This window comes from Anopheles cruzii, chromosome 3 (assembly GCF_943734635.1).
Source record: "Anopheles cruzii chromosome 3, idAnoCruzAS_RS32_06, whole genome shotgun sequence".
In the NCBI taxonomy this organism is placed as follows: domain Eukaryota; kingdom Metazoa; phylum Arthropoda; class Insecta; order Diptera; family Culicidae; genus Anopheles; species Anopheles cruzii.
Window position 1 is genome coordinate 53,111,530 of NC_069145.1, and position 16,097 is coordinate 53,127,626.

The 16,097-nt window shown below is 41.8% G+C and overlaps 2 protein-coding genes across 4 annotated transcripts; one reads left to right on the plus strand and one right to left on the minus strand.

The window, feature by feature from the left end:
* Nucleotides 1-185: 185 nt before the first annotated feature.
* On the minus strand, nt 186-2,069 carry LOC128273441 (probable arginine--tRNA ligase, mitochondrial). The gene is made up of 3 exons (XM_053011407.1): nt 1,990-2,069; nt 413-1,929; nt 186-346 (listed from the first exon to the last, which is right to left on the minus strand). The coding sequence occupies exons 1-3, from the start codon at nt 2,023-2,025 to the stop codon at nt 193-195; spliced, it is 1,707 nt and encodes a 568-aa protein (XP_052867367.1). The 5' UTR covers nt 2,026-2,069; the 3' UTR covers nt 186-192.
* Nucleotides 2,070-2,966: 897 nt separating this feature from the next.
* On the plus strand, nt 2,967-10,951 carry LOC128274371 (phosphatidylinositol-binding clathrin assembly protein LAP). Of its 3 annotated transcripts, none has more exons than XM_053012547.1 (14): nt 2,967-3,208; nt 3,959-4,101; nt 4,192-4,267; nt 4,582-4,611; nt 5,217-5,441; nt 5,516-5,709; nt 5,779-5,915; nt 5,988-6,156; nt 6,231-6,507; nt 6,575-6,709; nt 6,786-6,903; nt 6,981-7,083; nt 7,839-7,928; nt 8,453-10,951. In XM_053012547.1, exons 1-14 carry the CDS (start codon nt 3,079-3,081, stop codon nt 8,675-8,677), a joined length of 2,052 nt encoding a protein of 683 aa, XP_052868507.1. In that variant the 5' UTR covers nt 2,967-3,078; the 3' UTR covers nt 8,678-10,951. The 3 variants fall into 3 exon arrangements, with proteins under 3 accessions (XP_052868507.1, XP_052868508.1, XP_052868509.1); XM_053012548.1 differs by having other exon boundaries at nt 4,591-4,611; XM_053012549.1 differs by lacking the exon at nt 7,839-7,928.
* Nucleotides 10,952-16,097: the final 5,146 nt, after the last annotated feature.

The window sequence follows — 16,097 nt, forward strand, 5'->3', positions numbered from 1 at the left end:
AGTGCTGCACAGTAAAGAAACGCACATGAAGCGATACTTCAAATACTAATACCTTATTCGAAACCGCGACTGAAAGTACTCATAAATGATTGTGTAAAAAGTTTACAATCATTCACAAATTTGTACCGTCCGTCCGTCTGTTCTTCGAAGATTACAAAAATTTATTGTTTCGCTAATCAGTAACGGCAAGTCTTACATTTCATCTAACGGTTTTAGGCCCAACAATTCCATCGCAGTACGTAGCACATTTTGGGCTTGAGAAAACAGAAGAATCCTTTGCATCCGTTTCTGTGGGCTAGGTTCATGTTTTATTGGTAACGCTTTTAAAGCGAGATTTACCGATTTGCTGTCGTTAAAGAGAAAAAGAAAATCAATTACAGTTAATTAGCTAAAAGAACCACATCCTACTTACCATAACCGAAATAAATAGTTCACTAAAACGCATGCCTCCAAAGACTGTTGCGCTTGAGAGCACGCGGGCTCAAAATTAAGTATATGGCAAATTAGTTCGGCTGCTTCCGGTTCCGGAATCCACTGACTATCATACATTATCGATGGTAAACCCTCTTGAACGATTTGGGTGCTTAAAAGGCTTGACAATCGGCAATGCGTGTATTGTAACTTTATACCGGAATCACCATCCATTTGTAGTATTCTTGACCACTCGAAATCATAATCCTTCAGTCGACGCTGTTTTAGATCGTTGATAATTACGGCGCTGGCTCCAAGTATTTCGCACACATTCGGATCGTCAATGACGTGCTTTTTAGTGTTGGGCGACTTGCGTTGCTTTTCTTGCACTAGCTGTTGAGCCTCGAGGAGGATATCTTTCAAAAATACCACCTTTCCACGTCTGGTACTCATGCCATGTATGCGGCCAAATTTGATGTGTTCAATGACTGGGGCGTTAGGAAGTTGGAGCAGGCCGGCAATTTCGTTTAGTGAAGTGAAATGGTCATTTTGGCCATTTTCGACGACATACAGCGATCTGTGAAAGCTGTACCGCTTATGACGATCTATTAGTGCGGCTATATCTCTCAAAAGATACATTCCCGAACCGTCGCTTTTAATTAAGGGAACAGTACGGTTGTTTAGTTGCACTACTTGACGCCCATCCGATTGGTCTTGTAGTACATCATTCTGTTTAAGTGTGTTCACAACCTCTGTTATATTTCTCATTCTGTACTGTGACTCCCATTCGTAGCTGTTGAACCTCACTCCCAGTCGGTGGTAAAGTGCCTCTAATTCATTGACCGTATGCTCCCGGTACTCCCTCCAGTGCTGGAGTTCGTCGATTGCTCCATGCTCCATTTGCGCGAAGATATCCTTAGCAGCTTCATGTATTTTTGCATCATTTTCCGCTAAACTATGCGCATGAACGTACGCTTCGTACAAACACTGCATGGGATTTTGTTTGATTTCCACCGGGGAGAGTTCCTTCAGTCGAACCCCCAGAGCCAAATATCCGAACTGTGTACCCCAATCGCCAAGATAGTTGAGTCGCACTACTCTGTTGCCAAAAAACTCGTTCACGTTTGAAATGAAATTTCCAATGATGGTTGACCGAAGATGTCCAGCGTGAAATGGTTTTGCTATATTCGGAGAACTGAACTCTACAACGATCGTTTGGCAGTCGTCGGCAACAGGCGTGCGTTGCTGAGCTTTCAGTCCTAAAACCGTTTCAGCTAACTTCTTAGGATCAAGCGAAAGCTGCACCCATTGTTTGCCGGATTGGCTATGTATCGCAGCACTACTAAATAATTGGTTATTCCCCTGGTTGCGGTAAATATCACGAACCACTCCTTCGTTTATAGTTTGTCCAAAATACTGCGCCGGTATATACAGTTCTGTTTTTCGACGGTCTCGATTATATGAGAAATTCAGTGCTGACATTGGTATTTGGACATGCGTTTCAAACAATCTGCAAGCCTAGAGAACGGAAGAAACAATTATACAATGAAACATGCCTCAAATTGGAACAATGCGTACCTTTTCCGACAACAGTTTCTTGTAAAAATGAGCCATTTTAGGCTTCTAACTTGCTATGTTGACACTTTAAATGTTCTTTGGTTGCAACACGAGCCGAAAAAAAAACATAAACATTCCAAAACGTCTACGAAATGTCACCGAGCAATGCTGCCCAAGGTAATTGAATGAAGGTATGTTGGTGAGAAGTCTTTACCAAAATATTTAGCTTTTCTTACGTGTTACTATATTGCGGTTATGAAACTAGTCGATACTTCTAAATGTACAAAGTTTAAAGCAAAATAGAATCACCTAAAAAACGTCGAGGTCGAGGTTTGATTCAAATGTCAAATGTTCGCGAACTGAAATTCTGGGTCGATACAAACTGGCCAGCTTCGGACGTCATTACACTCATTCTCTCTCTTCTCTCTTCTTTCTTTCACTTTTTTTTTCTAATGGTTTAGAATTGAGAGAACAAATTGGATTGTAAAGTGTGTATTCAACTAAAGGCTAACTGCGAGTGCGTACGTTAAATGTATTGGTGGTCAAAGTGGATAAAAACGCGATTCTTGTGATTTCTGGCCATAAGCCGTGTCTTGCATTCTGCGGATTCCTGCTAGTTCGAAAAATTCATTCTCTAAATTGGAGAGACTCCATCTATGCGTTCTGTGTGTAGAAGATTGTGTTGACCAGGAGAATCATCGTGAGCATTACGACACGAAGTCGCATCGTTGTCGGCTGGTATACGCACTGTTGTGCAAAGAAAGCGGACCCAACCTTCGCCAGCGTTGCACAATTCGATGATTAATCGTGTTCCTCTGTGTGTTAACGCGTGTACGTTGCAAGTCCAATATTTCGGCAGGTGATTGAATTGCGGTGAGAATTTCAAGGCAAAGACTTTAAACGTCAATGCGAGTGTGCGTGCCGTTGCGCGTGTGTCGTGTGTGTCGCAATTTTGGAGCTGTGCGTGAGTAGCGTTATCGAGTGCAGTGTGCCGTGGTTGTAAAAGCCAAACGTGATAAAGCGAAAGAAATAAGAAAACTGAGGAACCATTGCTGAATTGAGTACGAGTACGTGTGAATTGATTGCAGGCCAAAGGATAACGTGCGCAACATGGCTGGCCAGACGATCAATGACAGGTTGTTGGCTGCGCGGCACAGTCTCGCTGGGCAAGGACTAGCAAAATCCGTCTGCAAGGCAACTACAGAGGAAATGATTGGCCCCAAGAAGAAACATCTCGACTGTAAGTGGATGGCACTGTAGATACTGGGCACAGTGTGTGGGTCAGCGGGAAGTACGGCGACTAGTCATGCTGCGAAATGGCTGGTTTATTATGTCGTCTGCAATAAATTCGGGTTTTTGGCCTTATTGACATTTGGTGCCCTCGAACTCCATGATCCCGCCGCGGCCGTCCGTCGCGGCCTCTCCGCGCGCGCCCAGAGATTAGGTCTGGAAAAATCTGTCATGCCAGACAACAAAACGTGGTACTACTCTCCATTTCTCTCCGCCACGGACGCTTAGCGCAAGACATTCGGTTGAATAATCGCTGCAAGGACTCCGGGGACGGCAGAAAAAAGGGATTTTTTCATTTCTGCTTCGAATGCGCTTCGAACGCCTTGTTCACATGTTGACGATGTACGATTTTGTTTTGTTACAGCGCGGATTCGACACATGCGTTGATACAAGGAGGAAAAGAAACATGAAAGATAATGTCGCACTCGTACTCAGCACATACACAGTTGGCATTGACTCCGTACATCCTCCCTCCGAATGATAACGATGCAAAACAAATGGGGCTTTGCTCGGATGTTGGCTTTTTACGTTTGTTACCAGCAGCAGCCCGATTGTCTGACATGGCGTATGGCTGCATAGTTATCTACGTTTTTACGAGTAGATATTCGGCCAGTAGAACATTTTCAAAATGGGATACACAATTTCCAGTGCAGCGTTGTTCAATGTGATTTATTTCTCTTTCCTTCCATGACACGCCAAGATTTGGTACACTGCACTAACGAGCCGAACGTATCGATTCCTCACTTGGCTACATTGCTCATCGAGCGATCCCAGAACGCCAACTGGGTTGTGGTTTACAAAGCACTCATCACAACTCACCACATGCTGGCCTACGGGAATGAGGTAAATGATTGTCGGCAAAAGAAACGTGAACCTATCGTAACGGAAACTGGCGTTTGGTTTGCTTCTTTTTGGATCTTTCTGTAATTTTAGCGATTCATCCAATACTTGGCGTCCAGCAACTCGTCCTTCCAGTTGAATAATTTTCTCGACAAAGGCGGTGTGCAAGGTAGCTATTAATTAGCCGACGCGACCGAGTAGAATAAACACATTCCCACAGTCACACAATACGTTTACCAGTAATACTACCACTACTTTTACTAAATTCACTATAATCCAATAACGACTAATATCTTAGCTTTAACTTCAATAAATTGGCTTGCCCCAATGGATTAGTTGACTAAAATGCCATGCGGATTTACTCGACTTTACGCCCCTTTACTGCACAACAAAAAGACAAACATCTTTCTAACAAATCCTATGACCAAACATCTCTTTCCCGAAACTAACCGTCTTTACCTTCGTTGTCCGTTGCGCGATGAGATACCGTAGGTGCCGTGGGTGCTCGTATGGGTAAGTAGTAGCTCCTATTTCTTTTCACTTTCATCCTCATTCTGACCATCTTTCCATTTTCTTCATATAAGCATTCGTCAAATCCATCAATTACTGCGAATATTGAACATTACTTTCTTTGATTTCGAATGGTCTTATGTTTTATCAGCAACAGCAAGCGATCGGAATGCTTTTTAGAGTTATTGAAAAAACAGTCACATGGAATTATTTCACGATTAAAATATTTGAACGGTACATGTTTATAATTTAGGTTGAAAGCGAGAACTTTTGATACAGTTAGCATGCCCACAAATGCATTTCGTTTCATTTATTTGTTCCTCAGAACCGCAAGGCATTCATTCGATTAGAAAACATATACGCCATTGCGAAAAGGATGCTTAGCCATAGTTATGCTTTAGTAGCTGTAGTTATTAAATTTGAAGCTTAACATGCGTCACCATGATCATGCATTATGTATACAAAGATTGTTTTTACTATCAGAGCAAACAACAGTTATGAAGAAATAACTGGTAAAAAGTATTGGAAATCTGTTAATTAAAATAAAGTAGCTAGTAGTGTAGTGCGTTACTTTATTAATTGCTTTCATGTTCTTTTACAAAATAAAGGCTACGACATGTCACCGTTCATACGGCGATACGCAAAATATCTGAACGAGAAGGCTCTATCGTACCGCACGGTGGCCTTCGATTTCTGCAAAATGAAACGTGGCAAGGAGGAAGGCTCGCTAAGGGTCATGCATGCCGATAAGCTGCTGAAAACGCTGCCTATACTGCAGGCTCAGCTCGACTCCCTGTTGGAGTTCGATTGCACTGCGAACGATCTCACCAACGGTAAGAGCACGGGAGTACCCCAAAACCAAACCCTGTTCGTAATCATCTGCATGTACTGTTTTCTTACGCTTTAGGAGTTATCAACATGTGTTTCATGTTGTTGTTCCGCGACCTGATACGGCTATTTGCCTGCTACAATGATGGCATTATTAACTTGTTGGAGAAGTATTTCGATATGAACAAGAAGCAGTGCCGCGACGCATTGGATCTGTACAAAAAGTTTCTTACCCGCATGGACCGTGTAGGAGAGTTTCTAAAGGTGGCTGAGGTGAGTGTCGTATGTTACAGTTGATTTGTTACAAACAACCGACAACATGTTCGACGATCCGTTTTCTAGAATGTTGGCATTGATAAAGGCGATCTTCCCGATTTAACCAAAGCACCGAGCTCGTTGCTTGATGCTCTTGAACAGCATCTACTCGCTCTGGAGGGTAAGAAGGGTTCCGCGGCGAATACTCCTACTCAAACGGCAAGGTAAGTTTCACCGTGTTTCCGACGTCATCCTGGAACGCATCTAAAATGTGCAAAATTTTCGACTTTTTACAGCAATCAAAAGAATGTAAAAAGTGGTGTTAATGCACTATCGACCACCAGCTCGTCTTTCGGGACTGTAGCTGAATCGAGCAAATTCGACAGCCCCACAAATGGTATGATCGATGAAAGCTTAAAGGCCCAAGTTCTTGCCGAAGAAGAGGCTGCGATGAACCAGTACAAGGTACGATTGAAAGCTAGGAGCATTTCCTATTTCTTACAATAATCGCATACCGTTTGTTTTGTATTTGTACGCAGTCGAAGGTATCGTCCCCAACAACGGCGACCGCATTAACCAATCCGTTCCTGTCGTCACCGACGGCTAGTCAGAATAATATCGTCGATTTGTTTGAAGCACCCAAGCATGCTGCAGATCAGCAGGCTGCTGCCGCATCTTCTAAGGCTTCGGACGATTTGCTACAACTCGGGAATCCGTTTGCAGATGTTTTCGCAACTCCAGCCCCTACCGTCCCTAGTTCCGCACCGGTTGCAGGGCAAAATGCGTTCGCCAATACTGCGTGGATGGGCAATGGGGGTAAATAGAGTTTAACATACGGCTGGTGCTTGAATGTTTTAATGTTACTGATTTTATCCGGGGTTAGGTTTCAATGGAACCATGACTGGGGCACCGGTTTCCGGAATGGGTAGTCTGACTGCCGGTCAGTCAGTCACAGGCGGAGATACCTTCGTTTCGGATAACAATTTTACTTCTGTATTCGGTGGTCTTGAACAAAACGGTAAGAAACAACGTAAAAACTGATTTCTCTGTCACTTTTGTGCGTATTCCTTCAAAATACTCCTTTTATTTTGCAGGTTCCAATGCACCCGCCGCAAGCACGGTTCAATCAGGCAAGGTGTTGACAGGAGATTTGGACAGTTCATTGGCATCGTTAGCTGAAAGTCTCACCATTAATAAATCTAACTGTGGGAAGTAGGTATTTCGTTTGGTGACATTGCCCACTGATCGTTTGAAACAGTAGATAATCGTTGATTGTTGTCGTTACACAGAAACGTTCAGTGGAGTTCACCGAAAACTTCGGCTAAAACTGGTTCCGCAGGGTGGTCACCACAGCCGCAACCGGCTACTAATCAGAGTGGTTATAAACCAATGGTAAGTCACGTGTTATCAGTGATTTTCAGCTCAGTTCGTAACAATGTTGTCGTAATATTCAACCGCGGGAGTGTTCACATACAATCCAATACCAATGTTTCTAAATATTTGCATATTATGCATAGTAAAATAATGGAACCGTTGTGAGCAAACACATAACTACATTTGTAACCTTCCGTATGCTAACGTAATGAACTGAATTTCTCCTATTCATAACTCTTTATTAAGGATTTAGAATATTTAGAAGTCCAGTGATATTTTTCCGATGGTTTTCTTCATTTCAAAGCCGTCGTAGAATAAGTTTTCGAACATGTAACAACGACGGCCGTCGGATGTGTGGATAGATACATTTTCTTTTTTGAGCTACTCTAGATTCGTGATAGGAGATGGCCATAGTAGTGGCCACACTGAACTCAACATGTTTGAAGTTGTGAAGAACCAAAATGAAAAATACTATGTATGATGTATAATGATGTAACAGCTTTTATTATTTTATAGTTTACATACATAAATTACATTTTTATTTTTGTTCTTTTTTCTTTTTTCGGTGGATTTCTGAATTGATTATCTGTAACAACTTTCTCACGTATGATTATTGTTAATCATTGCGCGTGGCACCTGCCGCCTCACCTATGGTCCTTATCTTATTGTGGTCCGTATGTCTGCTTGTATGTATGTACGCGTGTATGTGTGTATGTTTTCGCGTGTGCGTGTTTCTTGTTGTTTACTCGGTGGATGTGGGTTATCCTGTACAGGCACAAGGTATGACCGTTTTTCCAGTTCCTAGCACAATACATCCCACTACGCACACTTCCCTTCCCGTAGTGCCAGCATTTTACATTCAGGTAAGCATATTATTTCTTATTTGTTGTTTTTTAACCATTTGGACTAATGCTAGTTACCCTGTTCACATTTCCTCTCTATCGCTGTTTATTCATGTTTGGCTAACGAATTTCTGCGATCGTTTTCGTTGTGTACTTAAATTATGTTATGCAGATCTGGAGAAATGTGGTTTCGAATATGCTTCTAGCATAATTTACTCCGACAGAGTATGATGTAAATTAATGCATGACTAGGTGGCTAATTTCTTGCGTAACTCCCGAAACTATATATGTCTTTAAAGGATTTTAAATGGCTAGCGATTACTCGATACATCAGAATGTAAGCAACTACGTTTCGTCTTTAGACTGTGATGAGTGTTATTATCAAATCACACTTGCAATAAGGTAAACTTATGCTTTACCGACAAATTTTAGGGTCCGATAAACGTGCAAGTGATGCTGAAAACAGCATTTGCTAATTCGTACACACGTATATTTGAAGTTAGTTAAATTTGGTTTCGATCTTTGTTTCCATTTGTACTTTACAGCAAGGCATGACCCAGATAAGGCCCATGATGGGTGCAACAATGGCTGGTGCAACACCCGGTATGGCTCCTGCCATGGGTGCTCCTGGCATTCCGACCCAGGCGGCGGTTCTCACTAGTCAACAGCCGCTTCATATGCAAGGAGCGGCACAACAGTCGGCATCGGGTATGGCACCGAAAACCGCTGGAGGTGCAAACATTCAACTTGATCCATTCGGAGCCCTGTAAATTTTGTGCTCGCAGACCCAAAACTGATCCAATCTGACGGTCCACCCTTGGGCTGTCACGAATCCATACTCTTACTCGTACTGAACATGAATTAGTCATGAATCTGAATGGACCGATCGATTCACTAGAGCAACGTAAAATGCAAGAAACCAAGCTCGTTAGCAAAGGGATAATAATGATGAATATAATGTAGCTACCGATACTATAAGCTTACCATATGTTGAAAACACAAAACATATATTTACTACCGCTGATACGATGATTGCATTGCGAGCGTACAGGAAGCGATGGGTTCGGCGCGGTACGTTTTAAATTATTTCAATCTAAGAACATTCGAGTGTAAAGAAAAAAACGTAAGCGCTCCCATTATGTTATATTGTGAAGTATAAATGTATAAAAATGTTAAACTTATATAATCATTAAACTCTCGACTCGACTATACCGATTAGACTTGGCAGGACCCAGAAACGATGCGCAATCGTCGAAAAGTAATGGATATGATTGCTTCCCTTTGACTCAAAAGATTCAACCATTTTGTGAGTACAATCAAAAGCAAACGACAAGAGTGACTCTTTTCTCTTTGGTACCTTGCCAAATGCCCAGTGTCGCCGCCAGTTGTGGGTAGCGTCCATCCGAGTGACTTCGTCCGCTTGTTGATTGCACGAATGCTTCACAAGTTGGTCAAAATGTGATCAAAGTGCTACTTTAAAACCTAAGCATTCGAGCTTTTCCTCGTGGTATTAACAGTTGGTAGAATGAATGCATTCCAAATAGCAACTGCAAAAAAATCACCGACCACCCGGAACACCGTGGTGAAACGTTTTTTTATGCTACCAAACTCTGGTACGCATATTTGGCAAAGATAGTCGAACTGGCGTTTCGACATGTTATACTAGTAGCTTCGAATCATTCCCGTTTGCGAAGTGCGTGGGACAGAGATCCCGAAAGGATTAACTTACTTTCAGTGTGTGGTGATAGGTAAAGAAATATCAGTAGAGAAATAGAAGTAATGATGAACGAATTGTAAATTATGTTGAAAAGAATGGAAGACTAGATAATTGCTCGTTGATAGTCATGAAAGGAGTGCTACTGCAATATTTTTTTAGTTGTTGTACATGCTTTACAGCACTAACGTATCGGATGCTTTCACCTCTTCATGCTGATCGGACTCACGAAAGCTGTTCCATGCAAGATAAGCGCTAGCTGCTGAATGTTCCAAACAAATGGAAAATATTCAGGCTTCAACCTGCATGATCTTGCACGACAATACCAGCACTATCCAAGCTATCGAATAAGGAGAAGACATGAGTAGGGTACATCTTAATTATCTCTCGTAACCCCGCAATGAAGTGCAAATATTATTTTAGGGAAAACATGTTAATGGGGATGCTTTCGCAGGTGAACGAAAATGAAAAACCCATCCACCAATCAAGAGTTCCGTGTGCATGTATTTATACATAATGATGAGGCAAAATGTAGTAATATTAATACTGTTGTACACACATACGATTAATAATCCAGCAGGGCCAATGCACTCAGTGCACGTGGCAGGCTAGTAGCGCAAGTTATATATGAATACATCGTACTTTGCCAAAACGAAGAACGGCTTATCGTGTAGTAGTAGAATGTAACATGTTGTGTTTTCTTCCTCACTGTTATCCCGAAAATCGATTGTTCAGCTTGAAAAAAAACGGCAGATAACGTAGGGATTAAGCACGTGTACTTACCGTGGACGAATGTATTGGGTACCATATGCATGTACTAAAATCTGATGAAAATGCCGATGAAAATGCCCCAAATATCTGGCGCATTTCGATGTATTCGTAGTAAAGGTTGGGAAGGTGCATTCTTGTTGAAAATTTTGTGTTTTTGGCTGCATTAGTCACACGCCATAATGATGCACTAAATAGTGAGAGAGGCTGGGCGAGTAAAAATATGCTTTAGTAAAAATTTATCACATCGATGAAAGTAGAAGTTAATTACATCCCAATTGCTTGGCACAGTAAAAGGCAAAGGAAACATATGTGCACGGTGTGTTGGAATGGTGAGTGTTAAAGCAAGTCTCTCTGTTTTCACATGATTTTCGTTATCTATGAAACTATCAACGCTAAACTATGGCTTAGAATGCGATGATCGCAACAACAATACCGGATGTATGCATCCAATCATAAAGATGAACATATACACAAGAGAATTATAAGAATTATATATTATATATATATTATATATATATAACGTTGTTCTAGTGATGAAAAAATAGATGATTCGAACAATAAACCAGCAATGAATAAACAAAACGGGATGTTCTCATCCGAAAGACAACGATACATTTGACAATGTTTGGCATTTTCGATCGTTTTTTGGAAAATGTTTGGATTGTTTCCTGATGTCCTATTCTTTTACCTTGTATAAATCTATCACGAACTATGTGTATCAGTTAGCTTTATTCAATCGGTGGTCCGTGATCGAACGAAGGGTCGCCAAAGTTTTTCTTAGTTTGATCCTACTTAACTTGGTTTTGTTTATTTCTTCGTTTGTTAGCACTGAATTTGTTAACACTGAATGACTTACTGTTCTATACTGACGATATAAGGTTAGCTGAACAAGAATCCATTATTTTTGCGACAATTTCAAAACTATTTAAGATGTTTCCGATGAACAGATTTACGCCGGTGCATTAAAATTTCCTAAATCTAGTCTTCCGGAATTTGGTGTTTGTCCACACGAAAGGAACACATAATAAATGATTACTTTCAAGTCCCACAATATCCCCATTAGGACCTTCCTGGGCGTTAGTCCTGGTTAGGCGACCGGTTGATGTTCCTTCACCACGCTTAGACCGATCGTTTTCGCACAATACTGTCGTATGTATGCCATTTTCCATCATGTTTTTTTGTGATTAGGTTGGTGTGGCACCCAAACATCGGGCTTCTTTGTGAATCCAGCTTTGCGCAAATGACTTTAAACTGTTATATGGTTATTCTTTAGTTCCTGGGCGATGCTACGTTTACTAACATGCCGATCAACTGTGATTAGTTTTGTAATTTTATCGAAATTTTCGACGACGGATCTGCCTAAGCTTAACATAAAAAATAACTGAACCGACCGAAGTCGACGAAACCAAAATTGCACGTTATTAGCTAGTGTATCGGCACCACAAACGCCATGCACAATTTCAACGGCCTAGCTTGAATTTTCGTCTTTATCAAAGAAAAACTGTAAAATGTATCCAATTTTCTCTTTTTTTGCCCATGGAAATAATAACTATAAAATGTCATGTTCGTTAGCTTATTTTCTTAACATCCCATCACAGTCACATTTGAAAGTTAAGGTTTGTATAGAAGTGTGTTTTGTTTTGAAAAGGCTTTTCGCACTGAATAGGCCTGTAGCATTTTCATCGGACGCCCAACGTCAGTTAAGAATTGGTTGAAAACGGATTGTTTTATAAAAAAATTATTATATTGTAAAATGTTTATGTTTTCTTACAACTTATCAGTAACTAATCACTAATAAGTAAACGAATAACGAATTAAAATCACCTAAATTCAAATTTACTTTAATTAATAAAATTTATTTACTAACGGATTTTATTTGAATAAGCGAGCGAAATGGCGAATTGAAATAGGCGAAGAGGCGAAACCGATGCAATGTCAAATGTCAAAAACGCACGCAAAATTCCTGTTCAAACTTGTTCAAATCGTATCGTATGTGTTTTGTGTTCTCGAACCTCGAGCCTAAATTCCTAATTATTCGTACTATTTCTGTATTATTCTGTATTCTGTATCATATTTCTGTATTGTGTTGTTTGTGTTCGATTTGGTGTTCATTCATTGCGATCAGCGACTGCGAATAGTACCAGGGTACTGTTGCGCGCTGTACTAGTAACCAGTAACTGGCGTAATCTTCCTGCTGTATTCTCTACTATATTACTATCTACTATTTCTGTATTGTGTTGTGTGTTGTCGTGTTCGATTCGGTGTTCATTGTTCATTCATTGCAAATCAGATCGATCGATCGATCGAAGATCATTCGATCCTTTCCGTGTGGCGGAATCGGACAGGTAAGGGGGGAGCGGGGGCGGGGCGGTACGGTAGGTCAAACGCGAACTCATATTTCACGTTTATCCTCCTCAGCACCTATCATCATCAACGTTTGGGATCCTTTCTGACCGCTGTATTTATTGTCATTATCATATTTCTGTATCATATTTCTGTGTGTAATCGTTTGTAGTATTTAATGAACATTTACCATGGATGATGATCAACTAAGCATCGAAAGCGCTCGAGGAGCAAAAGCAAAGTTAAATAGAGAGAAAATGGCAAATTATGCAAAACAACATTATTTAGAAAATAGGGAGAAAATTGCAAATTACAAAAAACAGTATAGAGAACGAAACAAGGAAAAAATGATGCTTCGGCGAGAGCAGATTAGCGAATACCAGAATTTAAAAAAAAGGGAAAAAGCGCGGCTAAAACAGCTGATTGTACGGAAAGAGAAGCGGATGCTCAAAAGGATTCAGGCCGAGCAATCCCCGAACACAAATGTACGTTATATATATATAACTTACTTATTATATTACTTACTCGAAATAAGTCTAATGATTTTTTTAAATTTTAGTTGAAAACTGGCCTGGGCTGGTGGAGCAATGGCGTTTGGTGGCCGGGATTCCTTGCACTGTGCAGGCTGAGGCTGCCTGGGCAGCCTGAAACAACAGAAGAAACAGAAACAACATCCACAACAGAAACAACATCCGCAACAGAAACAACATCCGCAACAGAAACAACATCCACAGCAACAGAAATAACTCGGGTTTATTATACCGTAGATGATCTGTCGGACATCGAAGAAGAAGACTGGTCATCTCCATGAATAGCACCAATAGACGCAGCAGCAACAAATGCATCAATTATGAACGTAAACAATTTGACGCAAAATTAATAGGGGCTTTGCAACACCCAAAATAATAATCATTAATCAAAAGTTAAAACTAAAGTAATAAAGAGAAAATGGAAGGAATTAACTTAACTCTAAACCATGAAGATGATGAACACTATTCTGATTTTGTATTTGTATTTTTATTTTATTATTTACATTTTTGTACATGTATTTCCACCGATGTTAACACATTAACACTACTCAAAGGATTCTGGGAGAGGCACAAAGGATGTGAAATTAGGCATGTTAACCATACATAACTTACAAATCATGTCCTTTATATCATATTGACGTTCCTCGTTCAGATCCTCGTTGTTCGTTGTCCACCACGCGTTCAGGCCAATAGGATCAGTTCTATACGAATTTTGCTGCACCAGCGGTTTGCCATACACCACAAAAGGATCGCTTGATTTCACCTTCACGAATTTCACGACTTTGCCATCCGAGCAGAGAAACCAGCTATCCGATGCAGTGTTTGCCAACATAAAATTCCGTCGAACTTTGGCTCCTTTTACGGTGCGGTAAGGGAAGCGGCGTCTTTTGCTCGTTGCTGCTCGTTCCCGCAGCAGCAGGCCCGTTGCCACCTGTTCCACCGGTGTACCGCTCTTTGTACCATCAACGACTTCTTTGAGAATACTTAGTTCCCGTTCGGCCGGGTTGGTGGAAATGTGCGGCAACGGGCCGAACAATTCCACCTCATCCTTCACATGCTCGCCGATGTGATGGTACTTACAACTCGCTCTAAACAACTCGTTATGCTTGGTTACGTACTGCTGCAGCAGGTCCTGTGCAGTTTCTCGATGACCATTGAACCGCCTATTGTTGAGTACTGCCACCGCCCAATGCAGATTGCAGTACATGTCGTATATATCCGGCTGGACTACCATCTCAAAGACTACCAACCCGACGACGTCCATGAGGGTAGCCCCACATGGGTTCACCACCGGTACCGTTTGTTCCTATCAACCGGCTGTGAAGAGCAAGAGCGGATCGCGACGGACTGACAGCTTCTCGTAGCGGAGCTGAGAATGTTTATACGCTTATATCCGCGGCTTGTGTATGTGGTAAGGGGTAAGGGGGAGAAACAGGATGGTTCCCGCATCGGGAAAATATTAAAAAAAAGGACTCCTACGAACAATGAAGATAATTCAGACGCATTTCGTTGATTTTAAGCTTTTCTAATACGGGGCTGTGACTTCATTTGATAGCGCTGCAAGCAGTTTCCCCGCTAGCATACCATTATCCTGTAAGTATTCGGATTAGTGGATGTGTTTGACTGAGGAACGTTTGGTTTCGTTCATTCTTGAACTTTACGCCTTTAAGCGACATTGCAAAAGAAGTGTGCGACGGATTGCTCCATTAGCTGCCCGGCTAGACGAAGAGTGTACGGTAGATGAAAAAGGGTAAAGATAGAAAAGAGTTCGGTTACGACTTTTCGTTCGTTGGATGGGTCGAAGGAGTTTGCTGCACCCAAGTGTGTCATATGTTTGGTTGGAGGATGTTGGTGCCAAGTGCGTGATTGTAGTGATGTATGGTTCTAGTCGGTTTTCATTGTGTGCTTGTTTGCAGCGCGGGAGTGTGTGTCGCGAGTGTAGGTCGTGCGTGTAGAGTTCGAGGCGAAAAAAGCACATTAGACGACCAGTTTGCCAAATCGTTGTAAGGCAGAACGATGTGTGGTGTGGTGCATTGACCGATTGGGAGTTACGGGACCTGCTTACAACCGTTCATGTTTTTGGCCATGCAGAACCTACCTCGATCCGTCGAAAGTGCCACGAAACTGACCAAGTAATGGTTGTTCGTGGGTATAGTTGGTGTAGAGCCGCATAATACATGTGTGAGCTTCGAATTCTTCGTACCCGTAGCATATGAATGTGCATCTTCGTGACATGCACTCTCCTTCGAGCAATTTTTGATAAACATCCAAACCTCTCCAGTGCAAGTGAAGAAAAATCGTAAATTTTCAGTCGGCCATTTTGACCGGTCTCCGTTTTCACATGAGGCTGCACGGAGAGAGCTAGAGTGAAAGAGAAGGATCACAAGAAGAAATGACGGAGACGAAGGTAGTGAGAGGGAAAGAGAAACAACCAGTATGAAAGCGAGATAGCCGAAGAGAATGTGTTTGGAAGTGGAACGCGATTGAGTGTGTGTACGATGACTTCATGAAACGATACGAATGTGCAACGAGAGTGGTGGTGTTGGTTGGTTGTGTACAGAAAGACACCGAGCCGTGAGCAAAAGTGATTCGACCCCCAGACCGGGTATTGACGAACGATGTGGTGCGACGGCGGTGTATTGCATCGTAATCAGAAATGCAACTGGGCATCGAACGGCATCGGCGATAGTTCGACCTGTCCCCGTGTGTGCTAGTCGTTGGAAGGTTATTTGTTTACTTGGCTGGAATGTAAAAGTAGGCTGAGATTTGGCAAAGGGACAGCCGCCGCCGCCGCCGCCGCCGCCGCACTCAGGTGGTGCCTCGCTTTGAACG

What these genes read in the sequence shown, in the direction of transcription:
- LOC128273441 (XM_053011407.1), bottom strand. Translation starts at nt 2,025, where the DNA reads ATGGCTCATTTTTACAAGAAACTGTTGTCGGAAAAG. An exon ending in AGAAACTGTTGTCGGAAAAG is followed by an intron (nt 1,930 to 1,989) that starts GTACGCATTGTT and finishes TCCGTTCTCTAG; the next exon opens with GCTTGCAGATTGTTTGAAAC. An exon ending in AACTATTTATTTCGGTTATG is followed by an intron (nt 347 to 412) that starts GTAAGTAGGATG and finishes CTTTAACGACAG; the next exon opens with CAAATCGGTAAATCTCGCTT.
- LOC128274371 (XM_053012547.1), top strand. Translation starts at nt 3,079, where the DNA reads ATGGCTGGCCAGACGATCAATGACAGGTTGTTGGCTGCGCGGCACAGT. An exon ending in CAAGAAGAAACATCTCGACT is followed by an intron (nt 3,209 to 3,958) that starts GTAAGTGGATGG and finishes TGACACGCCAAG; the next exon opens with ATTTGGTACACTGCACTAAC. An exon ending in TGCGAACGATCTCACCAACG is followed by an intron (nt 5,442 to 5,515) that starts GTAAGAGCACGG and finishes CTTACGCTTTAG; the next exon opens with GAGTTATCAACATGTGTTTC.